The sequence below is a fragment of the Manacus vitellinus genome, unplaced genomic scaffold, assembly GCF_001715985.3.
Source record: "Manacus vitellinus isolate BGI_N305 unplaced genomic scaffold, ASM171598v3 scaffold_7_pilon, whole genome shotgun sequence".
NCBI classification, from domain to species: Eukaryota; Metazoa; Chordata; class Aves; order Passeriformes; family Pipridae; genus Manacus; species Manacus vitellinus.
In genome coordinates, this window is record NW_021940813.1 from 10,940,599 (window position 1) to 10,968,503 (window position 27,905).

At 38.9% G+C, this 27,905-nt stretch overlaps 1 protein-coding gene across 2 annotated transcripts in view; it reads left to right on the forward strand.

The window, feature by feature from the left end:
• The first annotated feature begins 3,456 nt into the window (after positions 1-3,456).
• Positions 3,457-27,905, forward strand: part of SMPX (small muscle protein X-linked) — a 41,257-nt gene continuing 16,808 nt past the window's right edge. Inside the window, exons 1-4 of one of the 2 annotated variants that reach the window (XM_008922347.2) lie at positions 3,457-3,576; positions 7,121-7,180; positions 11,948-12,037; positions 15,970-16,123. In XM_008922347.2, coding sequence (XP_008920595.1) covers positions 7,142-7,180; positions 11,948-12,037; positions 15,970-16,110 — 270 coding nt within the window. In that variant the 5' untranslated portion in view covers positions 3,457-3,576; positions 7,121-7,141 and the 3' untranslated portion in view covers positions 16,111-16,123. Of the gene's footprint in view, positions 3,577-5,825; positions 5,925-7,120; positions 7,181-11,947; positions 12,038-15,969; positions 16,124-27,905 lie in introns of those variants that run through there. The other variant, XM_018083994.1, reaches the window with a different exon arrangement.

Sequence of the window (27,905 nt, forward strand, 5' to 3'; positions counted from 1 at the left end):
TTAAATTTCTGTAGTTCTGTCTAAACCTCATGTGACTGGGAACCATTGCTAAAAGTCTCTGCCTTTCATCAAGCTTATGTGCCAAGTAATTGTTACATGAAGTAGATACATCTTTACTAAGGGAAAACAGCCAAAAGTACAAATAAAACCTGAGTGAGTGAGAAAATGGATGGGGGGTTTGTTTGGGTTTTTTCAGGATTCTCTGTGTTAGTCCTCTGATATATCCATCTGATAGCAGGTTTCTTGTTTTTAAATCTTAGTCAATAATTTAGGTCTGTTGAATGAAGAGAATAGTTACACTAGTTGCCTGCAAATTAAGTTTTCATATTCTTCATTAAAAATACAAATGAAGATAGAGATAGGAAGAAATTAATAAAATACTTAATTTTGTGGACCCATTATTCTTAACTGTAATTTACAGAGCTAAAATTAAGACAGCAAAATAGCATACTCGATAATTTAAAGCAAAACTCCAGAAATTTATTTTTTAACTTTTTACTTCAAAAAAATCTTATTTCAAGTGAGCTGAGGTTGTGACTGCTCCTGTGTTAACTTGCATTTTCAATTGTTTGCATTAAACAAAAAAAATTTTGACTATAATATAAAAAATATTTTTCTTTTGGGATACTCAGGGAATTTTTATCTGCACTCATGAGGCTTCTCCAAAAGCAAAACATTTAATAAACATATTAAGTAGTGACAGCTTTAGAAAAACAATTCTGACATTATGCAGTGAAATATCTCAGTCAAGAAGTAAGATACATACACATTTCTGTTAACCATCAACTTCACTTTCAAAACTAATAAGCTGTTCCAGGAAGTGTGTTAATTAGACAAGCCTCTAGGAATGAAACAAAAGTCTGTTTTTAACTATATTGGGATATCATACTTCAAATAAATATATTGGATTTCTGTACACAAGACATAATAATTCTATGCTATGTGTGACAATGTACATGGCCCTAACTTGCCAGATGAATCCATCCTCTGAAATGCACATATGCCTCATTATTTACTTACTAAATCAACTGCTGTATGTATTAACTGATGAATCTGCAAGTCATTGGGCTGTGCATCCCAGAGGTTATTCAAAGGTAATGGTATGCTGCAAAATAATGCTGAGTGGCTTTTTTTCCCTTCAAAATCTACTCAGATCTATATTTTCTAATATTATTGATAAAATTTGAGTTTTCTCCTTTTATCCCCACAGTTTAATACAGTTCAGGTGTGATAGTTTATGGGTGTTAGATATGTGACAGAGGTAGATTCTCTTCCTGTGTACACATCACTAAGACTGTCTATTAAATTACTTGTCACTGCTATGAAAATTTACTGAGGGAAACAGCATTGAGCTGGTATTTCTTAGGCATATTTGCAAAATTATTTTCAAATCTAAACAATGGCCTACCTTTGCTAAATTAATGACATGTGGAAGAAAGAACTGTGTATTCCAGAGCTAGTTTGTAATATAATTGTTGTAATATAAATTAAAATAAGTTCATGTACAAGACCACGTTACGAGTCATCAGCTTTATTGGCTTCCAGATGACAATATTTTTGGAAAAGAAGGGAACAGAGAGTGAGTCACAGGCTTAATGAAGCAGTCTGATTGGTCATATTCGTCTTTGAGATACTTGAAATGAAAAGACTCTTTGGTCAAATAAGTTAAATTCAAGGGAGATCCTCTCTGAAATCACTATCCCAACCACTAGTTGTTATGAGTAGTTGCCATCCTGAGGGACCTTGACAGGCCTGAAAGATGAGCCTGTGAGAACCTACTGAAGTTCAACAAGGCCAAGTGCAAAGTAGTGACCCTGGTTCAGGGCAACCCCAAGCACAAGTACAGGCTGGATTGAGAGCAGCCCAGAGGGGAAGGACTTGGGGGTGTTTGTGAACAAAATGCTCAATACGATGTGACAATGTGCACTTGCAGCCCAGAAGGAAACTGCATCATGAGCTACATAAAAAGAGGTGTGACCAGCAGATCAAGGGGGGTGATTCTCCCGCTCTACTCCACTCTTGTGAGACCCCACCTGAAGAACTGTGTTTAACTCTGAGGTCCCCAGCACAAGACAGATGTGGACCTGTCGGAACAAGTCTAGAGGAGAGCCACTAAGTTGGTCAGAGGGCTGGATCACGTCTTCTTTGAAGACAGTTTGCGAGAGTTGGGGTTGCTCAGCCTGGAGAAGAAAAGACTCCAGAGAGACCTTATAACACCTTCCAGTACCTAAAGGGGGCTACAGAAAAGCTGGAGAGGGACTTTTCACAAGGGCATGTAGTGATGGGACAGGGAGGAATGGCTTTAAACTGAAGGATGATAGGTTTAGATTAGATATTATGCAGAAATTCTTTGCTGTGAGGGTGATGAAGCACTGGAACGGGTTGCCCAGAGAGTTTGTGGACTCCCTGTCCCTGGAGATGTTCAAGACCAGGCTGGATGGGGCTCTGAGTAATCTGGTATAGTGGAAGGTTCCCTGTCCATGGCCAGGGAGTTGGTCCCTCCCAGCACAAACCATTCTATGATTCTGTGATTCTATGATAAATGTCTTTGGCACTAATTTTGAAAGTTTTTGATCTTCTCCTAAAAGTGGCAAAGAGTAACAGCAAGTGGCCAGTACACCATTAGTGTTGTGGGTCCGGTGGAAAACAAGTACGTCAGAGGAGTGATGGAGAGGGAAGTTCACTCTTGTGAAGATACAATGAACAGGAGTCTGCACTTCTGCGATTGGAAACATGAGGATATGCCCCACGCACAACTTGCTGTGACAGATCTCCATCAGTAGCCTTCACTGAAGACAGCCCTCCAGCCACATGAGCATGACTGTAATAATGTTTCAGTTCCCTCATGAGCTATAGCAACTCACTCACACACACACACACATGCTCTTCCTTTACCTTTTCTTCATCCCCATGCCCAAAAGCTCAGCAGCTGGCCACTATGGCCTTGTACACTCAGAAGCCTTCCTCCCCCCCATGACTGTCCTGCGCAGAGGAAGGCTGTGCTGAGACCCCAGGGCAGCTGCTGTGCGAGTTTACTCCCAAGGTGGCAGCAATACAGTCACGTTGGTGTGTCATTCACCTCCCCTAGACAGTTCCTCTGAGTTGAGTTCTTCATAATTACGTCTCCATAATTATTTCCTTCCCCGGTGTGGCAGCATGGAGGCACATGCTGCCCCAAATGCCCTGGGAGGAGTTATGTGTTACCTACTGCCACTGTATGCCTGGCACTTGGGAAAAGCCCAGAATGACAGGGAGAGGGAGGGCAGGAAAAGGACCCAAAGGTGTGCTCCTTCAACACCTCCTGCTTGACAGTTGAGCCCTGGTTTTACCATGGTCAAGTGTCACAGGGGACCAAGTTACAGAGTGAATCAAACTCTATATTTAGGAAGAACAACTGGAAGCTATGACAGGAATTCCCTTTTACACTTTGCTTCTCTGCTGAGTCCCACTCCAGGCTGGAGCAGCTCTGAGTGCCGTCCAGGCTGAAAGCATCGAAGCTATTTCAGACACATTAAAAGGGTCACAGTCAATACCTCAGCTGGTGGAAGAAGGTACCTCTTTCAGCATCAAAAGAAGGTGTGCATACTCACTTGACGGTTTGGAACTTTTCTTATATAAGTAAATAAGTAAGCTAATATTGAAGGGGTCAATTAAAAACTTGGAAGACCCTTATGAAAACTCTTTTGTAACTGCTGTGAGTTGACTACAATAATTGTATGTTTCTGCTTATTTTAATGTCTCGTGCAGCGTATCAGCATATTCAGAGCAGATTACTATTGCTTCTTAGTCTGTGGGGATCTTTAAAGATTTAAAATAGAAAGTCACTTAAATACCTAGTGACTCATAAGAAGTGTAACTGTGTATAAGATTGAATACTGTATTACATAGGTAGATGGTTATTGTTTTCTCTGTGTTTGTTAGTGAAATATTACATGGGGGTTTGGATGGTAAGAGTAGTTTCTTTCACTGTAAGCTTAACAGGTAACTATAGCAGAGATTATTAGGTATGTATTACAGAAAATGTGACCACATCTGCCTAGAGCATGTAGTAAGTTTTTGTGTAACAGGCTGAAAGCTGTGAAGTGGGGGTTTCTCTTATTTCACTGTACTCACTGGATCTCACAGTAGTGTAGTTCCTGTCAAAGCCTTTTAATAAGATAATACACTGCAGTTCTGTGTCCAAAATACTCGTAGTGCTTGATGCCATGCGTGCGATGGGGGGAGAGGACAGCTTCCAGCTGGGGCAGGGGGAGGGCTCTTTCTGTTGTCTGTGTGTTACTGTACATCTCTTGTGTGGATTACAAAAGATGGCATTATGATATCTCATCGTATTTAAAGCAAATTGAACAAGTCAGCTTATTATCTTGCTGCAGCCCTGTCAGAAATTATTTTTAGCAGAGAGACAGAAGATAGGTCCTTTGTTTTACAAAGTCTCGCTTCAAAACACTGATTTATTTCACTGTAATAGTCCTGTATTTCACAAGTAGTTCTGCTCAAGTACTTTCACTGTGAAGCAAGGGAATTTGCAAGGGAAGCCTAGCGTTACCCAGCTCCAGACTGAACCAATGTTGCCATTGCTTTCTAAGTTTGGCTCAGCATGCAGCCCATAAAAGGTAAAAGGTAAGGTGTGGGGAGGCCAAAAAGACACCAGGGAATAGAGGCTCCATGTGTCTGCATTTCTCTGCCTGCTTACATGTGAAATCCGGCCTTGGAACTGAGGGTGAAGTGGGATTTTTTTTCAAGTTTGCAGAGCTGATCAGAATGCCAGGAATAACTTAATACAATCAGTGCAGCACTCTTGACTCTCTCTCTGAGACATATGGCAAAAGAACAAAGGAATTTATAAAAATTAAATAATCATTTCTGTAACAGCTGCTGTTAAAAAACATAAGGTTTATTTTCCTGTGACTGATGGTCAGTATCACTCTGTAAGGAAACTCAGGGAAGGTAGAGAAGGGGAAAGAGCCAGAGAAGTTGATCTATTTTTACTCAGTAGTTTGCTGTTGTCCTGATTTCTCTGGTGGTAATGAGGACAGCAGGATCTGGTAGGAAAATCACCTCCTCCAAAAGCAGTCCTACACAATTGTATCATGCATCCCTCTTTAGGAACCGGTGTCTGATTGCAGTAATTTTGAACACTGACTGCTTGTGAACCCAGAGCACCTTGTTGAGGAACACTGACACTGTGCTTGTTTTAAAGCTGAGATTCAGTGTAAATCCTTCCTGTTGATCTCTAGGTGGCCCAAGAGCTGTGTATCAATGTTTTTTGCAATGCACAGACATTCAAGATGAAGAAATATATCTTAACTTGAATTCCTTTGTGACAGTGGTTGGGAATTAGATCCACTTTGGTTTAAAATGTTTTATGTCATTTTTCTGTGCTTTTGTTTCCATTTGCTGTTTTGATTAGAAAGAGGAGAGGATGATAAGAAAAATTAATTAAGCTTTCCGTGTTATGAGTCCTATCTTCCCAATAAACTGGGGGATTGCTCAGTGTTTCTTTTGGAAGACAGTCGCTGGTTAACAGAACAGTTATTTCTATGCATAGTAAAGATTTTTAAAAAGGAAGGAGAGAGAGTGTAGTAAATTCTTTTGTGTTTTTGAAATCTACTCGAATTTTGTCATGAACTTTAGTGGCCAAGATTGCATCCATAAAGTGAATTCTGAAGTTTTAAAAACTATCTCTGATTTTAAGATTGTGTACGTAAAACCACAATCTAAAACTCACTGGAAGAGTGTCTAAAATAAAAACAGTGCTGTTTTTATTTTGCACAATGGGATTTTTTCTGATTTATTAGTTCAGTCGAAGCAACTTCAACCCAAAGCCATTTATGAAGATGACATCCTCTAACTGAACACCCTATTGGCTTGGACGGCACCTTTTGCATCTGAGAATGTGACCAGAGGGAGACCTCTAATGGCAGGTCGTTTTTACATTTAATTCTGCTCGGCATCATAAACAGATTTAAAGCTGATGTGAGAATATGCAAGAGCAAGTCTTCCATGCTACCCCAGTGATACAATTAAAGGCTAAGATTCCAAGTTGAAGCCAACCTATCTATAATTTTTTTTGATACTGTCTCACATGACATTTATACTCTTTGGAGTAGCCAAGTCTTTGACACTTTTAATTTCTCAGTATGTTTCTACTATCTCTCCTACATCATTTATCACTATTCTCATTACTTCTCTTCCTGTCTCAGGTTAAATATAGTATGAAAAAATGATGTAATTTGGTTGTGATCAATGAGTTTTCTGATTAATTTCTCAGCTTTTAGTATTACTATCTTACTTTGTATTATAATGCTTAAATAACCAGACTTTGATGAAGGTCTAGTCCAGTTAAAATCTTAGTTCTCAGTGAAAGAATAAAAGGCTGAGATGATGTTTCAAATATTCTGCTAATAAAAGTTATTGTTTTTTACTTCAGTGTATCTCCTTTTGTTATTGTATAGTAATAGTGTAACAGTCCATATTTCTCCACCTGCATAAAAGTGTATGGAAAAATCTGTTATTTTTTATCTTATTGCTAAAGACAATTTGTGAATCTGTAGGATCTAAAACTTTGAAGACAGGCCACTTTGTGCAATAGCAATTGTCAAAGAAAACTTTTCAGTTTGACCATCTTGATAATTTTCAGTCTACAGGCATTAAAGGATTTGAGAGTCAGAAAATGGTTATGTCTGCATTTGTAAATGTTTTCTAGCAAGTTATGCTTTATTTGAAAGAAGGCTTAAGCTGAAAGTTTTAGTAATTCCCACATACATACTGTGACAGAGATGATCATACATTGTTTATCCTCAAATGCTTCCTGTAGTTCTTACTCATTTTACAATGCTGTTAAGGTTTGAGAGATTCCTTATCTCTACTCATTATTGTTTTTAATGTGAAAGAGATACCTTCATTTGTGGCTATGAAAGATTAATTGGAGAAGCTCGGGTGTTCTGTCTCCTTCTGATATTCAGAAGGAATAACTAAGCAACTTGGAAAGTGAGATGGAAACAGGAGATGGGCAGATGAAATGGATGCCTGTCAAGAGGCAGCATGGGTTAAGTTCTAGCTTATCTCCCTTAGCTATCAGAATGTCAGAGCCTGTAACACTTTCCCATTTTGCTTGCAGGGATAAGCCTCTGTCTTAAAAATGTCAAAACAGCCAGCGTCACATGTCAAAGCCATTCAGGTAAGAGACAGTATTTATGTTTCTAATATAATAAAATAATAACTCAACCTCCATTGCTTTGCAAACTGCATTTTTACTCAGACAAAGCACCATAGATGTGCTAACTGGGGATTATTCTGTTAAAGTAAAAAGCTTAGTAGATATGAATACAGTGGAAAAGTGTGACCTGAAGAGTATCTTTTGATCTGAGTTCATAAAAAACTGGATCAGGTAGGTTCATTGATCACTTATGTGCATAGTCTTTCCAATGTTAGGTTATGCCTGTTGGGGGATCAGCTAAGCAAAACACAGTGATACATGTGTGTAATTGATCAGCACTATAAGTAAAAATAATTCTTGCAGCTATTAGATTTTCCACAAAGTTAATACAATGCTGGAAAAATTATAGGCTAAAAAGATGGCATAGGTACTGTACAGTTTTTCATGTCTGCATTCCTTTAGGAAAAAAACCCCACAACTTCCAATATTTGTTTAAGAAGCATTTTTTTTAAAAGCTAGAGTAAAATGAGAGAAAAGTTTATCTTTTAATTTAAAAGATTCTTGTCTACCACATGCCGTTTCAAATGGTATATGCTTATAAGGATGGAATGCTTATAAGGTTGTTCCATACTTGTAAAAGAAACAGCTGGAGAATTATCCCATCATCACAAAGTAGCATCGTGAAAAATGTATTTAGCTCAAACTGTCAATGATTCTTGTCAAAAGGCCAAAATATTTCCTGAACTGAAGAACCTTACAGAATTTTCATGTATTTTGTAAAATGCATTTCCAATGAAATTTTACAAGTTCAGGTTCCCTTACATAAGAAACACAAAATGGAATTTCTAAAGTCTGATCTGTCCTCTATTTCCTTGAGATAATATTAATTCAATGGATTGGAGTATCAATATTAATTATCCAGTGGCTAAGCTGCATGCTGAAGTTGCAAGATACCGTAAAAATGCAGATTCTCTTTATCATCATCAACTGTACTGAAACAGACATGCAAATTACTGTACTCTAATTCAGTTGAAGTTAGCAGAATTTTGCCATTTTGTCAGAATTTTGATTTCACTCAGTTCAAATTTTCATCCCTCTTTTACCCTGACTATAGAAATGTTTGTATGATTAATGAAAAAATACAGATATTTTATAGCTCAAAAGTATTTACATTTTATGTTTAAATTCCATGGGCACATACAAACATTTTTAAGGAATGAATTTGGTTTACTTTTTTCTTAAAGAAGTAGTGATAGATTGCTTTTTCTTTTTATGATGACTTGTAAACAATGCTTCTAACTTGTTAATTTAAAAACTGCATTAAGTTTAAATACTAAGTTTAATGTTTTAAGAAACTTTCATTTTGGCAAAGGTAATTTAAATCATGAGGAAAACTACAGCACAAACTTTAAAATATAGCTATTAAACATTGTGTCAAAGGTGGCTCCAGTAGAGACACTTGCACTTGAATCGATGCCTATTACATTTTGAGCACTGTAAGAACCATGACTCAAAATGTCACATTACTTTTATACATTGTGATTCATATATTATGATCCTTTGTTATTGTGTGCTATTATAATAGGAATGACATGCTCTGGAGAATATAAATCATGCTTCAGTGATGGAAATATAATGGCACCTTACTAACTGAAGTATTTCATGGTACTCTGGCTTCTGTCTGACTGTACGAGATTTACACAAAAATCGTCACTTGCCAAAAGCCACTAAATAGACGTGTGAGAGCTAAAGGCAGCAACTGGTTCCCAAGTTTGGGGCAATAATGGACCAAAGTACTATTAATTCCTGGTTACATTAATTGCTGGTCTCCCCCTCTCAGTGTGTAAAAGGCTGTGTACAGCTCTGGCTGAAAATTATTCTATATTCAAATACCACTCTCTGTTTTCCCCAGAAGTAAGGCTGGGGGGGTTTCCTGGTTTTTCTGGTGGGTTTGGGTTTTTTTCTTGAATTCCATTAAATTTTATCTGCAGTTCCTCTCCTCCTTTCTTATTTTTTTAATTAAAAGTATTTATACTGAAGTGTCTTTCCAGCTTATTTAATCATCCACCTGGACACTAGGAGTGGCTGTGATGCTGTGAAGAACTTATCCATTACAATCCTCAACTCATGCATGGCTGCATGAGTTGTATCCTAATCTGAATACCCTGTCTCTCTTAAACAGAAAGAAGAACAACAAAAAAAAATCTCTAAATATCAGTTCAATTGATTCAAAGCAGCAATATATGTTGTATTTCATGCTTGCAGATATTTTTCCTTTGGTCTGTTCAGAAAGGCCTCAGTAGAGGACACAAGTACACATACCTACTCATTACAAAAACTGCAATGACATCCAGAATATGGTAGGCACTTTCCAAAAAAAAGGAAGAGGCAAACCCAATAGTTTTCCTAATTAGTATGGTTAAAAATAAGAATCACACCTAGAAAGTCTATCTAAAGCAATTATAATTCAGGATTTCAGGAGTTTGGAACAGAAAATTTCCTGTTTAGCTCTTTACTGGATGAGAAGCAGGCAAAGAAGAGATTCCTGAGGTTCATATCTCCATCCCAGATGGCAGGTGACAAAAGCCTTGAAATGTATTTTGAAAACAAAACTGCAGACTTGTGCTGATTGCAGCACAACACAGTCCTTGCAGAGCTACACTGGTGTACTGAATTTGGCCCACCCATTACACCGCTGTGGGACAGGACTGGCATTGGATTAACAGGGAAATTTACAGCTTAGGACCTTGGTACCTCTGATCAGGAAGGGCTTGGAAATAAGTCATGCTTTCATTTCATACTAGAAATATTTCAATTTATAGTATGTGTTATCAGACCCAGACAGTGTTTAACTATGTCTTAAAGGATGCTCATTTTTCCAAGTTAATACGTCATAACTGCGTACGTCTTGCCCAAACTCCTATTTGAGTGCTCTTATTGCAGATAAAATAGTACAAACTGCTTTTGTGTGACACAGATTACTGTGAAAGTGCTGAAGCAGACCAAAGAGTGGTTTATTTAATCTAATTAGCAGCCTGGGACTTAGTGGTTCATTTTTGTTTCCTGAACCATTTTTAGTCACAGTTGGTCTGTCAGTCACAGTAGGAAATGCAAGGGCTGTGGTGTGCAGGGGGAGTCTGGCTTCTGCTTTGATTGACTCCAAGGGGAAGGAATGTCCAAGTTGAGGATGAGCTCCAAAAGGAGACAGCTCTTAAAGTTTCAACTCTGCAAACTCGTATGACCATGCGAGCTGTAAAGTGCAGAGAAGTTTCACATTCCAAAAAAAGAAGTTGCCTGGAGGTACCAGAGCTTGGCGGAGGAGATGCTTGAAATTAAAAATAGCAAAGCTGTTTTTTTCTACCTGTAAATGAAATAATAGGTTGAGAACTGTGAGGCTGAAAATGCTCTGTCCCCTGGGAAGTTACAAAGTGCAGGTGAAAGGTTTCACAATATCTAAACTAATGCTCAGTGAGAAAGCTTTATGAAACAAATACCCAGTTGTCTATAAACTATATGATCCTGCAGAGTTGGCAGCCCCACTGAAATGACAGCATCACCTTGCCTAAATACGATAATGGGAAACAGGTAAGTAGAATACGGGGAAAGGTGCTTATTTCTTGGCAAGTGGATTCTTAATTCACTTGGTATTTGATTACAGCTGTCAGAACAGTTGTTGTTACTGGAAACAGTGGGCTGCTTTCCTGTGGTTGACCAACTGGGGCATGATCTGCAAGACCATGTTTTGGGCAGAAGGATGGGATTATTTATCTTCATTTAGTGCAAATCAGTCAGATGGTGAACTACAAGAACACAGCTCACTGTTAGAAGGTTCTCCATTTCTGCTCTGTAACATTACTGATTCACCCCCTGGTTTTACCAGTGGGAGTCATGATATTTTGATGACATTTCCTAGGAGCAGCTTCTCTTCTGAGATCATGAGAAGACTAGGTATAGATTGTGCATTTAGTTGATCATGCCATTTGACTTTTAAAATAATCTGGGCTGGGTCACACCAGGAAATGGATACGTTTCAGCTGCTCTTTCCTAAGCAGTGTTTCATGCCATTCTTTTCTCAAAAATCTTTACTTTTAAGGTATCTATTTGTCAGCACCAATTATGTTATAGCTACTGGCTTTCTGCTCCAGACAAAAAATCAGATTGATGCAGTTATGTGAGCATCATTCTGGAGGGAGTTTGCTAAAGCCAGGGGCTAGTGGTCTGCCCGGTGTTGGAGCTGGTTCAACCATTTGCAGTTTGTTGGTAAAATCACATTTTAAACACTCACAGCTTAAGCTGATTCAGGGCAGGCTTTACTTCCAAATTACCTATGATTAATTGTGGTGTAAACTGGTGTCACTGGGGAAGGGAGAATGGTCCAGTGATTTGGGTGGTATTAGGATTTGGGTGATTTGCACTTAAGTGTTGCTTTTAGCACTCGCTTTCTGTTTGACCTTGACCAAATAGAAACAGACCCAGGTGCCTAAAGACACTTTGGTGTCTACTACTCATTTAAAGTCCAATAAAATCAGGAAGCATTAGTCTAAAACGCAGAATTTCAAAAGCTTTCTAGGTAGATTTGTTTTTTTTATTTTCTGCCTTTAAAATGGAGATGAAAGCACTTGTCTTTCCCACAGGAGTGGTGTGATGATGCATGCATTGAAGACATAAGTGCTCAGAAACCACAAAAGTGTCTATACACTTGTCCCAATCTTTTTGAGTTTTATCATTTACCAGCTGTATATTTATTTATCAGTCACCATTATAGGCATCTCAATTTCCTTCTCACAGGCTAATATTAACATCCCAATGGGTGCATTTCAACCTGGTGCAGGCCACCCTCATAAAAGAAAAGAACTTACACCTGAAGAAGTGGACGAAGTAAGTACGAAAGGTTTTCTGACTTGGCTTTTTGGTTTGGTTTTGTTTTTTTTTTTTTTCCCAGGAGAATCCCTGCCATAAAATGAAAGAAAGCCTTTTAATCAATCTTATATCTCTGCATACCAATCTTAGATACCACAGCTGAACTTGGACTGATCATTCATGGAAAAAAATGGCCACTTGCTAAACACTTCATATATAATAGTTCTGCTTTTGGTGCCAAGGCCCCTATAGGAATTTAAACTGTTTCAAAGGTGTGTAGCTGTGCTTCAACAGCAGGATGACATCTGTTGTCAGGAAAGAGAGCTAGGATTTCACCGGAGGTATTTGTCTAGATGAGATTTGATGGGATACAGCAGGAAAAGTTATAGCAAGGCTTTGGAAGGATATGCTACTACCTGCTGCCCCACAGTGTGATTGATTGTTACAACTTAGCAATAATGGAACAGGTTTTCAAACATGATGCTTTTTGAAATGTTTATCAACAAGGAAAAATTGAATGTGAAGACACTTGCAAGTTAAAACAGAAATTGAGAACCCATTTATCTGCATAGTGGTGAAAATACTCCATTTTAGGCTGAATTCTGTGTTTGCATGCTTATATTTTACAGGGAGTATTTAACACCAAGTTTTGAATATAAAATCCAATTTATACATTAACTGGCATTGGTTATGATTAAACACAGATATCATATTTTTTGGATGCTATTAAAGCATCTTATTTACCATTAACTTTTTTTATAAATGCAAACTAAAACCAATAGAGGAAAAAAAGGTAATGGTAGATACTCCAAACAAGGAAAAAACCAGTTAAATGTGGGTACTTCTGCCTTCCTGGACAGTTGGCTTAATTTGGATTCATACCCCTCATCTGAGAACTGGTCCTGCTAGGCCAGAGCTGCCGATGCTCCTCAGAGGCAAGGGCAGGAAAGGCTCTGATCAGCTCCATACATCCAGGCTGTTTCTGGCAGGACTTGGGTGGGTGGACTTGCTGCCATGCAGGGAAAGCAAAGCTATTGTGGCAGGAGGGAGCCCTGCCCTCATGCAGAGCAGAGCTGGGATGGTCAGGAGGGAGGGGAAAGCCACTGCTCCCCAGGCATGCTGTGGCACTGCTGGTGATTCAGCCCCAGCCAAGAAGCAGCCAGATTAGTTTTGAACCAATCATCAGCCCCTTCTGACTTGGAGCAGGCACTTCAAATGGTCAGGTTTAGTTGTGTAAGAGCAAATTCTTCCTTTTCTGTCTCAAACAGACAGATTAGGGTTTTTTTCTGAATTTCACCATATTTTGATATAAATAGTACTCTGTTTACAGAGAACTTTCCTGAAGTAATCAAACCCAAGCTGACTTAGCTCTTAAGAAGATTTAAAAGAAACAAACATACAAAATGACCTTGAACATGTATTGTGGCTTTCTCCACTTGAAAGAAATGAAAGCATATTCTCTCTGAAGTAATTAAGCTGATGAAGGAGTGCATATTATCAAGCAGAAACTAATATAGCATGTATGAATTCTGGTAGTGTTTGGGAAATAAAATAAATGACTGGTGCTGATAATTAGATTTGGTTGGGTAATTGAATGTTACTTTGCTTCTCAGGTACATGAATACTATATATGAGACAGACCTTACAGAATGAAAGTTCTTGACACAGGTTTTATAGGCAATATTCAACCAAATCAATGGTAGTAAAGACTATAGAAACAGATCTTTTAATGGGAATAGAATAAAAATACTACTACTGGACTTGTCTTTTCAGTTTTCTCATCTTGTGAAGTTTTGCAATACAACTCATGATTTTTCAAAGCAGTTTTAGACAAATATGTCTTTTGCTAACAGTGCATAGGATTTTTCACTATTTTTTAAAGGCTTGGCAAAGGAGATGAGGGGATTATGAGTCTTACTCAAAGGGACAGTGGAGTCAGATGTGAACATGTACTTTTGAAGGTCAATGGAGCAGGCATGTTTAACATGGAAAGAAATGGAGGGTGGGAATTTTAGAAAATAACTTCTTCAGTCAGAGCATTCATTAACTCTCGTGTATCTGAGTCACTCTTTAAAATTCCTTCCATAAAACTGGAGACCAAAGTCTAATCTCAGCTATGCATTGCACATGGAGTGGGTGATACAGGGAGGGGTGCAGTCATAGGTAGCACACACCTGAGGTTAGAGAAGAAAGCTGACAGCAACTTATGGAGCGCAAAGTCTCCGAAACACGGTCAAAGCTCGTGCCATTTGTTCTACAGGAGGAAGGGAATTGAACGTGACTAGAAATGGTATTTTTAACATAGTATCTGCTATTTATAATAAGAACTAAGGGGTTGAGGGCATGGTAGTTTCCCCTGATTATTCAGATTAGCTAGTTGTGCAAGAAAACTGTGAAAGTAAACAATACAAGCTCTTGGCAACTTTGACTATTGATACAATTTTGTGCATCCTTCCAAACAGCTTCTGTATAAATTTACTTATTCTCCTGCTGTGCTTTGCTACTCTTTCAGAATGTTAGACCATTAAGCTAGATGTCAGACAGTACATGTCCTCGCTGGGGCTGAATTACTGGCTGGGATTTGAAATGAACAAGAAGAAACATGTATAATGATATTAGTTAGTATTATCTTGTATTAACTAATAGTGTATTGGCTAAAATGTGAGAAAAGACAATACAAGTTTACCAAGCCAAGCAATGTAATTGTTGCTTCACTTTTCTTATATATATAGTCATGTTAAGAAAGTTCTTGAAGATCAGATAGGAAGAAAATGTCAGTTTTCTAGAATACCTTGTTTATTTGCTATTTGACGTTGCAAAAAGCCTTCTTCCTAATTAGCCTGTAGTCTATTAGTCAACAGAAAAAAAGAGGCCAATAATATTTGACAGATAACTTTGGAATTTTAAAAATTAAATTAAATATTAAGAATTGACTGCTCACAGTCAATACACATTTTCAAAAAGTGTAGCTAATAAGTCTAAATAGTGATTTAACTTGAAAAGGCCAATCCCAGTAGGACATTCATAGAGTAATCAAAAAAGAAAAAAATAATTTCATCATGAAATTATTTGCAGTAAAATATAAATTAATTTCTAAGTCTACATGATTCTCCCCATATGCCAGCTTTACAAAATATGCAACAGGCTGCAACAACCTTAACTCCCTACTGGAAAGCTACTACTTCATTTTTCCATCTAGAATAGAAATTGTCTAAAATACTCGCTTTACTCACCTAGAAGCAAAAGTACAGCCAAGGAAGTACCGAGGGCTAAAATACTGTGGTTCATCAGGAAATTAGCTGAGTTGCTCACTATTTTGAAAGTGCTGTTATTTAACCTTTATTTTTACAGTGTCAGCAAAATAGCCATGAGGCTATTCAAACATAATTCAAACATAAAATAACAAAAACCCTCCTGGTTTTGCAACTGAGGTTAAGAAAAATTAAACTTCAACTCATGCTGAGCTTGCATGTAGCTTTTGATGTCCATAACCTATTATCTTAGATCTTTTCCAGAGCTGCAGAAGTGCATGATGGTTTTCCTCTCCAGCTATCTGGCCACTATGAAACTCCCAAAGAAATTAGATTATAAAAACGTTTCTTCTGCTTCCCCCCTCCCTAAAATATGAAGGACTTGGAATTGCCTTTAATGCTCCACTCAGTTGTTTTCCACTAATAGTCTGACACTGTAAATTCTTACCCATCTACCAAAAGATCCATGTTCCTCTACACTGAGCACCCTCTATCCTTTCTAGAATGATTTTAGACAACAACCAACTAAATAACCTATCTCTTCCTCCCCACTCCCCCTCCTTTCTCCCCTCACCAGTTTTCACTGGGATTTCCTTTAGTATAAAAATATCCTTTCCTGGTTTCTCAAATAACTGATCTATGTTCATGCTCAAGAGATTGCTATTGCAGCAGTGAAGTCACTGGTATCCTTTTGTGCAGAGTGTTCCTGCTTCGACAGAGGAGGAGAAAGACAAGAAACATCTCCCAGGAGCTAGGAAACTTCCAGGTCCTGCTGTCAACTTGTCAGAGATTCAGAACATAAAGAGTGAGCTGAAGTATGTTCCCAAAGCTGAGCAGTAGCTGGAAGAAGCAGGTGAGTGAAAGAGGGTTCTTTACATGGCTTTAGGAGAAGCAAGCTGATCCAGAAACCTCTTACGTAGAAAGATGGCTTTCCAATTACTTCGGTGGACCTGTAGTCACACCTCGTATTTCAAAGACAAAATAGAAGAAGCCATAATCCTTGATATTCTTTGTTATTTCAAACATAGATCATATTGGAGACTATATCCAATGATCTATGTCACCCATCAACTGGCCTAACAAATAGTTTATTTAGCATATTAGGAATATTGAAGACAGCTGAAAAAATAGCATCTTGCTTCAGAAGCACAAGTTCCAGTTTTGCAAAATATATGACTTATATTTGTACAGTCTAACTACAAATAGATCTTTTACAATGCAAATAAATTTATTGCAGTGATGGACAAGTAGGTCAGCATTTTCAACCTCCTTTGGAATATTAGTTATTTGATATTCATTTATTTATATTATTCAAAATTGACATGCTAATGGCTCCATGTATTTGATCATACAAACATACACTATTTGTGGCACCTGAGGACTCACTATATAGGTATATCAGGCTTGGAAATATGAGATTGGACCTTGGGGACATCTGTGCTCTTCTGAAGTAGCAGATGAACTCCAGGTAGGGACCCCCAGGCACTGCAGACAGCACCAGATACCTATGGATTGAGCCACTGATCTACAACTAGAACCACAACTCATACTTATTTTGCTCAATGTCTGGATGGAGTTCAGGGATGAGTGATCTCTCTCAGGTGTAAGTGCTGAGACCAGGACCCTTTAGTGTCTTCTTCAGTGGGCACAGACAGTGGGATAAAGTGCACCCTCAGCAAATTTGCAGGTGACACCAAGTGGAGCAGTGCAGTTGACACACGTGAAGGATAGAATGGCACAGGGGGGGGCTGGTCAAGCTCAAGAAGTGGGCCCATGACACCTCATGAAGTTCAACAAGGCCAAGTGCAAGGTCCTGTACGTGGGTCAAAGCAACTGCCTGGAATCAATGTAGGCTGAGCACGGAACGGATTAAGAGCAGCCCTGAGGAGAAGGACTTAGGGGTGTTGGATGAGAAGTTGGATATGACCTGGCAACGTGCGCTTGAAGCCCAGAAAACCAACCATGTCCTGGGCTGCATCCATAGCAGTGTGGCAAGCACCTCAAGGGAGGAGATTCTCTGCTCTGAAGAGACCCCACCTGGAGTATTGCATCCAGCTCTGGGGCCTCTGCCATAGGAAGGAGTTAGCCTCGTTGGATTGAGTCCAGAGGAGGGCTGCAAAGTCAATCAGAGGGATGAGTATCTCTCCAATGAAAACAGGCTGAGAGTTGGGTTGTTCAGCCTGGAGAACAGAAGGCTCTGGGGAGACCTCACTGTGACCTTTCAGTACTGAAAGGGGGCTTATAAAAAAGATGGGGACAGAGTTTTTAGTAGGCCCTATTGTGATAGGACAAAGGGTAATGGTTTTAAACTTAAGGACATTAGAGTCAGACTAGATATAAGGATAACTTAGATGTAAAAAACTAGATGTTTTTTACAATGAGAGTGGTGGAACACTGGACCAGGTTGCCCAGAGAGGTGGCAGATGCACCATCCCTGGAAACATTCAAGGTCAGGCTGGACAAGGCTCTGAGCAACCTGGTCTAGTGGAAGACATCCCTGCTCATTGCAGGGGGGTTGGACTAGATGATCTTCAGAGGTCTCTTCCAGCCCAAACCATTCTATAATTCTGTGATTATTTTATTTAAAAGGAAATATTCAGCACTTCAACACCGATTTCAGAATAATTTCCATTTGATTTCAAACAAGGCCCATAAGTGTCTGTTCTACATTCTGAGCCTGACAGAAATTAATAATTTCTGTCCATGAAATTATCTTTGATTTTCCTTGAAAAGCTTGAGTCAGTAAAGATGCATCAGTCAGTTACAAAGGATATTCAGATGTACAAAGAAGTTTCAATACAAAAAATCTCACCCTGGCTACAGTAAGAAAAAGAGAATTGTGTCACATAGTCGTCACCTGAATTACCAGTTTTGCACATTGACTAATAAATCCTTTCTATTGTGAAGAGAGGCAGAGGAGCTAAGCTGAGTAGAAGAACATCATCTCCAATTTGCTTCGTGGAAACATAAATGAAGAACAGAGGAAAACAGAAAGCGGTGCAAAAGGGTTCTGGGAATGCAGAAGTGCTAAGGATCAGGAATCTTAAAAGAAATGGCATATAATCTGAGTGAATTGCTCGAATGTGCAGTGCATCATTAACTTATATTTTATGCACAGCATAAATACGCCATTTGGAAACAAGAGTGCTTAGCTGTTTCTTGCTTTTACCCTGCTGTGTCATAATGTTCCTGTTATTTTAAAGAAACAATGGAGTCTTCCTCTTCAGAAAATTTGGTAAAAGAAAAATTAATATTTTGTAAAATATAACATTGTAGTCACTGCACTAAAGCACTGCCCAGAGAAATATGAATTTTTAATGTGAGACTTTAAAGAGGTTTTTTCTGTAACAGATATTTGAACATAAATTTAACCCCATGTTTATTCTCAGATGATTGCTATTTTCAACATTTAAAACAGTTTTTTAGCAATTAGCTTACTGAGAATCCAGCAAACATTTGGGGCATGCACAGAGGTTCACTCTAAGGAGAAGATTTCTACAGGAAGGTCAGCAAACCAAAGAGCATCTTGAAAGAGGAGAGGTTATTATGAAGTCATTTCTGTCTCCATCCTTCTTTTGATGTACTGTGTATCAGGTTTGGACAGTGATACAGATTTCTAGATTTTGGGTAGTGCAGTCACAGATCACATGTGAAAACTTATTTTCTTAAAGAGTTGCAGACACAGTAGTCACTGGAGCCTGGAAGTTTGGATTTGGATGCTGTGCAGAACTAAGCAGGTGAATGAGTTCTACATGAAACTGAAATGTAAATCAATCATGGGCTGCATCCAGCAGCCTTGAATGGTACTAAATCTAAGGATCATCCCCTACAAGGATATTCATCAGTTCAGGTGTTTTAGTCATGACCTTGCATAAAATGTGATAAAGTCAGTGCATTGTTTTATGACTGAACATGTCAATCCAGTGAAAATTATCTTTATTTGCAAGAAATCCACACTCACATCTGCCTGATGCTTTGCTCCAAGGAAAGGTTACAGATTATCCTTTGAATGTGATGCTCTCTAAAGAATAGTAAACAGACTGATCAATAGAATATGACTGTACAGAGTGTGTACTGATCAGTGAGAGTGTTCTTTGGTTTTCACAGTTTGGAAATTAAGTCTCTCTCACATCAGTAGTATAATCTCAGATATTCACTATTGAGGGATTTCCCTTTGGTATTATTTTTATATTTCTTATGGTACTCCATAGGTTATACCTACTTGAAATGGTTAGAATAACTCCAAATACTCTGGATAATTTCCGTTATTCTATTATCCTATAATGTGATACCATAAAAAAATACCAAAAGTATACATTAACATTCAAAAATGCCAAAGCTTTTACAATTACAGCAGTTATTTCCAACTTTACCTCCTAGTATTGTCATATATCATGGGATAGTTTCAGTAAATTGCAAGTCAAATTGCAAGATGATTAATTTTTTAAAATTTTGATCCATACATTCTTGCTCAGTTTAACAGAGTGCAAAACCAGCAGCAAAAATAAGAAACCTGCAAAGCAGTAGGTTGGTTCATTATTTACAAACCCATTCCTACATGATTCACACTTTAGAGTAACTTCTGTTAAGTATCTTTGGTATTGCTCTTCACCAAATTAGGGAGCATGAATAGACTTAAGTTGTAAGTCTAACAGTTTGTGGGAGGGATATAATTAGTGAGATGTCAGGAAATTGGATCCATTGAAGGTCATCAAGTGCTCCTCAGTTAAGATATTCCTGTAGTCATCCCCTGATGCTGGTCTGTCATCTATAATTAACTAATTAGCATACTCTGTTTTGTCATAAAGATTTTTTTCTTCCACAGACCTGTAGCTGATGTGTTAGATTGAGCTAGTTTTAATATACAACCTGAGTTGTGATTGACTTCCCTTTTCTCCAACTACAGGTTTTTTTTTGCTGCTCCCTTCACACCTGCTCATTTCTACATGCACAGGGGTGAAGCATATGCAAAATAAAATAGTAACAAAATGTCGCATGCTAAAAATATATGTCCTATTGAATAAGTAATGGTAGGAAGCATTTAATTTGTGAGAAATGGATCCTGCTATGGCTGAGATTTTTTACTGTTTATTGTGATATCTCATATGATAACTAGTATGGTAACTGTACTTGAAAATGGGCCTAAGCACAAACTGACATTTCACCTGAGAATATATATAAATTCAGCCAGTTACTTCTGCAACTCATGTTCATTCCTCATTCTGTAACCCTTCACATTTTGTGTCCTGAGGTGTGGGGGGCTGTGGAATAAGACTTTTTACTGTGCACCCTGAAGGGCCACAGAGTCCTTCAGAGAATGCTGGACTTTGGTCTCAGAGGACCTAAACCTTCAGCTAAAGTAGTCTGGTCTTTTCCTCCTGAGTGAGACTTTTGTACTTACTGGAGGACCTTCTTGAAAGGCAAAAAGGGAAATTTACTACCTTGAAGTTACAAAACAGTCTGTCATGGACATGTGGGCAGCACTGTGTTTTGGTTGTGTTTTGAGAAAGGGATTGTCAGGATCCCTATCACAACGTTGATGAGATGATTTCCCACATGCAGCTGGTACTTGTAGATAAACTGTTGTTTTTACCTGGAAGTCTACTGAGGAAGGGTGGTTTGATTGCAGAAGTAGTTCTATTGTCAGGTACAGAAGCAAGGGAGTTGTATTTTGAGGGCTGAAGACTATACATCCGGCAAAAGCTTCCCAGAACAGCTTAGGCTTTGTATTTCTTGCAGCATTACCTCCTCTATAACATATTGGGAATTCTGCCTGGCACAAAATGAGAAAACTTATCAGTAGAGCAGCCTCTGAGATTGGTGTCACTTGGTGAAGAAAATGAGTCCCTTAGGGAATAAAGCCCTTATATCCATACACACAAAGTGTTCCTTGGTGGTGTAGTTAATTACTTACAAAAAAATTTGTCAATAACCCTGGGCTAAAAATGTGCATTATAGCTTTGTCTCCTAAGTACTGAGGATTCTAATTACAGTTTCATGCTATATACTGCTCTGAAGCCACATCTCAGTTAACAGTTATTTACCTTTCCCAGTGTCACTCTCTGACACACAGTTTAGTGATTGCCTCTTATTCCTGTGCTCACATGGACCTGAGGGATACAGTTAAACTTCTGTACAGTTATGAGCAAGGGTATTGCCTTTTTCTCCAGAAACACAACAGTGCTTGGCTGGTAGAGGAACTCTGACATGCTGTGAGCTCTTGTAAGAGCCTCACAGTTTTAGGAAAATGTGTTCATTTGATTAATTCTAAGCCAGACATTGTGTGAAAGGAGGGAATCCTGCATCCAGAGGATGCCAAGGTAGGTCAGGAGCAAACATCTCCTTAGCTGGACTGGGAACTGTGGAGTAAAGAAAGAGGCTGTGTTGCAAGAACTTCTACAGGACCCTTCTGCCAAAGTCAAAGGTTCCTTGAGGAGATCTCATCAGTGTATAAAGTACCTAAAGGCAGAGTGCAAAGAGAGCAGAACCAGGCTCTGTTCAGTGGTGCCCAGTGACGGGACATCCCTGGACCTACTCACTGTGTGGTCTTTGTTAATTTATAAGTACCTCTTGTCTTTTTCTATCCATGGTTTCCTACTATCCTGCTGACTTTGGTTCAGAACTCCCAGATTAGCAGCACTTGGTGATTTCATGGCCAGCCATCAATTTTGTCAGATCACTTCTGTTTGTAAAAATCTCCTAAGAAACTAGGTTGTTGTGGTTATATAGGATTTTTTTAACAGCATGTTTAAGATTGTTTGGTTTTCCTTCCAGGTTTTTTGCATCTACTTATGACATGCTTTCAGACTTTAAAACAGAAGAGATAGAAATTTCTTTTCAAGGAGAAAATTGGAATCTCCAAGACGTAATTTAGGAATTTAATTCAGAGGATCCTTTGGAATTCTGTTATCTCCTTGAGCAAAAAAAGTTATTCATGTTCTGTTTCCCAGAGTTTCTGTGTTCAGAAGAAAAAATTTACTTGTGATGGTTTAACCCCAGCCAGCCACCAAGTACCACATAGGTACTTGTTCATTCCCCCACCAGTGTGGGGGGAAGAGAATCAAAAGTGAGAAAACTTGTGGGTTGAGATAAGGACAGAATAATAGGGAAAGCAAAAGTCATGCACATAAGCAAAAAACCCCATAGAATGAAATAACAGTGACTGGGAAAGACAAATACCATCACTCCAAATATCCCCCCACTTCCTTCTTCTTCCCCTCACTTTATATACTGAGCTGATGTCACATGGTCTGGAATATCCCTTTGGTCAGTTGGGGTCAGCAGTCCTGGCTGTGTCACCTCCCAATTTCCCATTCATCTCCAACTTCCTTGCCAGAGTGGCAGTAAGAAAAGCAAAAAAGGCCTTGGCTCTGTTTAAGCACTGCTCAGCAATAGCAAAACCATCTCTATCTTATCAACACAGTTTTCAGCAGAAATCCAAAATTTAGTCCCATACCAGCCACTGTGAAGAAAATTAACTCCACACCAGCCAAAACCAGCACAATTGTCTCTAACATGGCCTGCATCTGTCCATTGTGAGCTGGGAGTCTCTACCATTGACACAATACTATGTTAGCCCCCAGCACATCATTCCTCAGGCCTTTGCAAGTCAAGGAGAGATTTCCTTTTCATTCTCTTGTTGAATGGTGGAAATGACAAAGAAAACAGACCAGAGAGAGACTGCTTTTTAGATGCCTAAGAAAGTTTAAGTGTATGTGTTTGGAGATGGATTTTGCTAAGGAAAGAAGAGGATGTACTCTTAAGAACAACAAATGCTTCTACATAAACTAGTTAGGAAAAGTTTTTGCTTTGTGGTTTTGAAAACTGACTAATAACTTCAAAACAAACACTGAAAAATCAAAGCAAATTACAAGAACAGATGCTTGTATTTTTTCAAAATATTTCTAAACTGTATCTTCAAGTAGAAGTTTTTAATTACTGGAAGAGACAAGCACAAAGTATTAACTCGAAGAAGTCTCTACTAATTTTTAGGACATGTTACTTACTGCTCTACCCTCACCATATGCAAGAGAGTTTCCAGATATGTGGAGATGAACAGGCCTCTACACACAGACAGGAGAAATATCTTCACTGAGCCTCTCCCTTTGAAACATTAACACGCTTACAGTAACAAAATGCTTCCCATGTTTGCAATGTGGTCCCACAAACCTCTGCTCCCTTCTCAAGTGAGAACCGTTTCTGGAAGAAACTTCCAAGATTCTTATTTGAAAGCTGGGAATTATCATTAAAAAAAAAAATCACTACTATTTAGTAACTGCTTCCCTGTGATCATTCTGTTGATTACATGTTCCTGAACTTTTGTTGTCAGGCCCTTTTATACAATAACCCCTATGTTCCCATCAGTGCTGTTCATCACAGATTTTTGTAAAAACTAAACTTTTCAGTCAATTCCCTCAGTTTCTGGGGTTACATCCCTCAAAAGAAACTCAGAAAGGCAAGTGGCCTCCTGAAGATACCAGGTGTTGAGGGATCAGTGAAGTGTGAAGATGGAATACAGTCAGCAGGCCTATTCTTGCTTGTCTCTGCTTGATGTGTTAGGAGTTAGTGTGAATGAACTTCAGCATCAAACTACAAGTACCACTGGAATGTGCTCCTCTTGGAATTCTCAGAACAGGATATCAGGAATCCCTAAAATTTCAGTTATTTGCTGTGTGAACAGCAAATAACAGCAGGTCCAGGTATTTAGAGAAGATCCTGTGGCTTAAGGGACATTTACCCTGAAGCACATGCATTTAAACCCATGCAGAACTAATTGTAACCAGGGAACTGTCAGCATTAGGAAATGTTTGGAGAGCAGGAACGAGATCATACTCACTGTAAAGAGTTATGACTGAGATGAGAGTGATGCTGTTTCTGTGTTCCTGGGAATTCTCCCGCCAGTGTTAGGTATGCCTGGAACATTGTAATGACAGGCATCATCAGAAACCCAAAATAATAAGCAATTGCAATCATTCTAACCTTACACAGTTCAAAATGTGTTCAGCACAAAGGTTTTCAAGTGCCTACATCAGAGTGAAAAGGCTAACTGCTTTTGCATACATAAAGTGTGACTTCCCACGTTAGTAACAGCTCAGATAGTTTTATCAAATCTACATAAATTGTAGCCAATTAAGCTGACAGTATGATCCGAAATATCACAGCTCTGATGTGATAATCAAACAAATTTTCTTCTAAATTTAGTGCCTCATCATTTTGTTTTATACTTTTTATTCATTTCATTTGATAGAAGACTACCTAATTATGTTTTCACAGCCTTGTGCTCAAGAACCACATAAATTTCTGTACCTCTGTACTATGCCATCTCTTGCAGAGCTGGCTAATGTGGCACAAGCCTTGTGACTCCTGTCTGGGAGCAGGCCATCTACAAGTGTCATGAGCCCTGCTTTGTACTTAGGATTACACCTGCTTCAGCCATCAAATTGCTCCCTGTGTGCCTTGTTTTGAAAAAGTCACTCTTTTAGTGCCAAAGCTACCTCTATTTCCCACTTTTTTGCAAATTTCTTCTGAGAATAGTATAATATAATGGTAGATCTCACCATATGTAGGTAGAACTTTGTATGTAGGTGAGCTCACCATGATAGTGATCCTGATGTCAATCACCCCATTGACAACACTACTGAGGAAATATTATGCTGCAGATGTTATTGGTTTTTGCTGTCCCTATCTGCTGCTGTTTTAACATCCTAATCCCCCTTTGATTTGCCACAGCAGTCTCAAATACACTGTATTTCCATGTACTAAGAGAACAAAGGATACAGCATAAACAAGCATTTCCTGCAGGAATATGTATTAGTTTTACTCTCAGTGTTGCTCATAATTTGTTTTTCAAATTTTATTTGCTGCAAGTTGGAGCTACTTGAAAGGAAACTCAGCTGAACTAACCTTTATTTGAACTTGGGAACAAGCACAGTGCCTGGTTTTCTCTCCTGCAATTTAGTGGTATGGCTGTATTTGTTTCTGACCACAAATGACTGAGATCCATGTACAGACATGGATTCAATAAAAGCAGAATAAAACCCTCAGTACTGGTGTTCAAAACTTACTCCCCCACTTTGGTAAAATTGATGTAATATTGCTTTTAATTTAATAATTCGGTTATTCAACTGATAAAAAAAATAAATCGAGTCCTTCAGCTTTTACCTCTCCTGGGTCTTTGTTCGTGTTTGTTGCCTTGGAGCGAACCTTGTCTTAAAATTGCTGTTACTCCCACACGGCCTTACAGAGCCTTTCAGGGCACAGAAATGTAATCTCAGAGCAAATAATAGCTGTGGCTGTCAATGCACTTAGGGGAAAAGAGGGCGATGGCTGTACTTGCCCTGCTTCCAAGCAAATGAACCCCGGGAGAAGCAGCCTGACCGGTCAGTGCCCGCTGCCCTGGCAGTGCATTTTAACAGCAGTGGTAGCAGAAACATTGCTGTGTGCAAAGGGAGAGAGCAGGGACTGGCAAAATTGCTTTTACTGAGGAAACATCAAAGAACAAAAAGCTTCCCCCAAAGCCAAACTACTCCTTTACTGAGGGAGGGATGATGACAATAACTAGATGGTGCTATTTCAAAGCTTTCGAAGGTTCTGCCTTTATAGATGAAACCAACACAAAGTATGTACTGAAATGGAAGAAAATGCATATCCAAAGACTTGAAACCAAATATTTGAGCTGAAATAGGCAGAATACAGAGAAAAGCAAACCTCCAGTTTTTATGTGTTTGCAAATCATACTCTTCTTGAGTGTAGTATCCTTCCCAAAGATTGTTAAAGGCAAGGATAGAGTATGTTCTCTGTTAATGAAGGATCTCAAACATTTTACTTTTTCATTTCACGATTTCTTTGGTTTTGTGGGTTTGTCTGAAAATAGTTGAATTGATCTGTCTCTTTAGGCTTTGAATGGAGGCATTTCTTTTGGGAAAAAAATGTAATCTTTCTCCCTTTTAGTTCTCAAAACAAGAAGAGGTCTCTCTGTGAAAACAAGAGGCATATTTTCAGTTTTTCAGTACATTTTGCTAAAGGGCAAGTGAGCTCAGATGGGTATATCATGCATGTACCTTTTTTTTGGTTTAAGCCCTTCACTAAAAAAAATAACAAATCAGGCAATGATGTAGTATTGCATCCCTTTCTGCTTTTTATATGCTTTTAAAGTTTTTATTCTGGCACAGCATAGATTTGCTATCATATATTTGAACAATTACTTCTGGGGCAGGTCAGTTCTACAGCTAAGCATTTTCTGTCCAGTTACTACAATTTAACACATAAGTAGACAATACCTGAGCCACTGCTGAGCATGTGCATGCTTCAAAGTCTATGACCAATCATGGAAACCTCAGTGAAGATGTTCATATTCTGCTTCACAGGTGTAGAGAACAAGAGACCAAACCTGGCTGAACATCACAGCTCAGTTGACAAGCAGTAGCTTGCTGGGTCGTGTCCAAGTGTGAAGTTATTTGCAGTTTGGTTGAAATTAAAGAAAACTGTTTCTCTAAGGCAGGATGACAAATAGAGCAATCAGCTCCAACTTCTTCAATGCCTTACTTTAATAGACACCTTAGAGGTGAGTGGAGACTGGCTGTCAGAGATGCTTGTGCTGACCTGAGGCTAAAAGCCTCATTTTTAGGGCTAGAGGCTGACCATCCTTCAGCAAAGTAAACGCTTTGGTACCCCACCTGCAGTGAATTTTGGCATCTAACCGTTTTCATCAAGGCAAGCCCATGGTATGAAGGTCATGTGCAATAGCATTAGAGTACCTTGACCCAACAGAGCATTCCTTCACATCCCTCAGCAGTGTCTGGAATTTTATTAACAGCACAGGGATTAGATACATGTTGGAGGGAATAATGCAGGCAGCTCCAGGTAGCTGTTATGGCACTGCTGTGTTCTCACCTGCATCAGAGAAGCACTGCATCCCTGTGTCTCCCAGTGCCTCTCTTTACCATGGAGGTGTCCTCTTGCATGATGTACCAGTGGGTACAACTGCCTGGGCTCTACCTTCTGCCAAACACCTACTGGCTGTTTGGCTTCACCATTAAAGAGGGGAGTTGAAGTGCCTCAAACCTTGAGGGCAGGCAGACAGGAGTGGAGAATAGATGGCCCACAGCCTATGGCATTGCCTTCTGCTTTGATTGCTGTGTCCCAAGGGCTGGATGAAGGCCAGCATGGTCTTCCCCTTCCAGGGTGCTCTAGCATTGCTCAAGGACAAGTCTTGGTTTCTCCCAAGAGAAAATTGGTTGTAAAGAGACATACAAAGTTACAGAGAGAGGAAAATGGAGATAGGGAGAGCCCTGTCTCACCTATAGTCCTCTGAGTCTCTGATCACACGAGTCCCTTCAGAAACCTTCTGCCTTGCAGAAACTCACACTTCTGCCATCTTAGGAAGATGGTGCTGCATATGCTGTTAAGAACCTTTGAGCCACTTCTGCAGGCAGCATGGTGAAACTTGTGTGGAGAGCTGTTTAGATACAGCTAACAAAAACAAATTGAAAACAATTAGATTTTCTTCCCTGGGGCTTTGTCAATGTCCTAAGTAAAGCCAGGAGACATTTCCCCTCATACTGGATTTACAGTGTGAACTGTCTCCTCCAGATTCACTCCTAGTTTTTTTAAAAAACAAGTAAAAAAATTTGCAA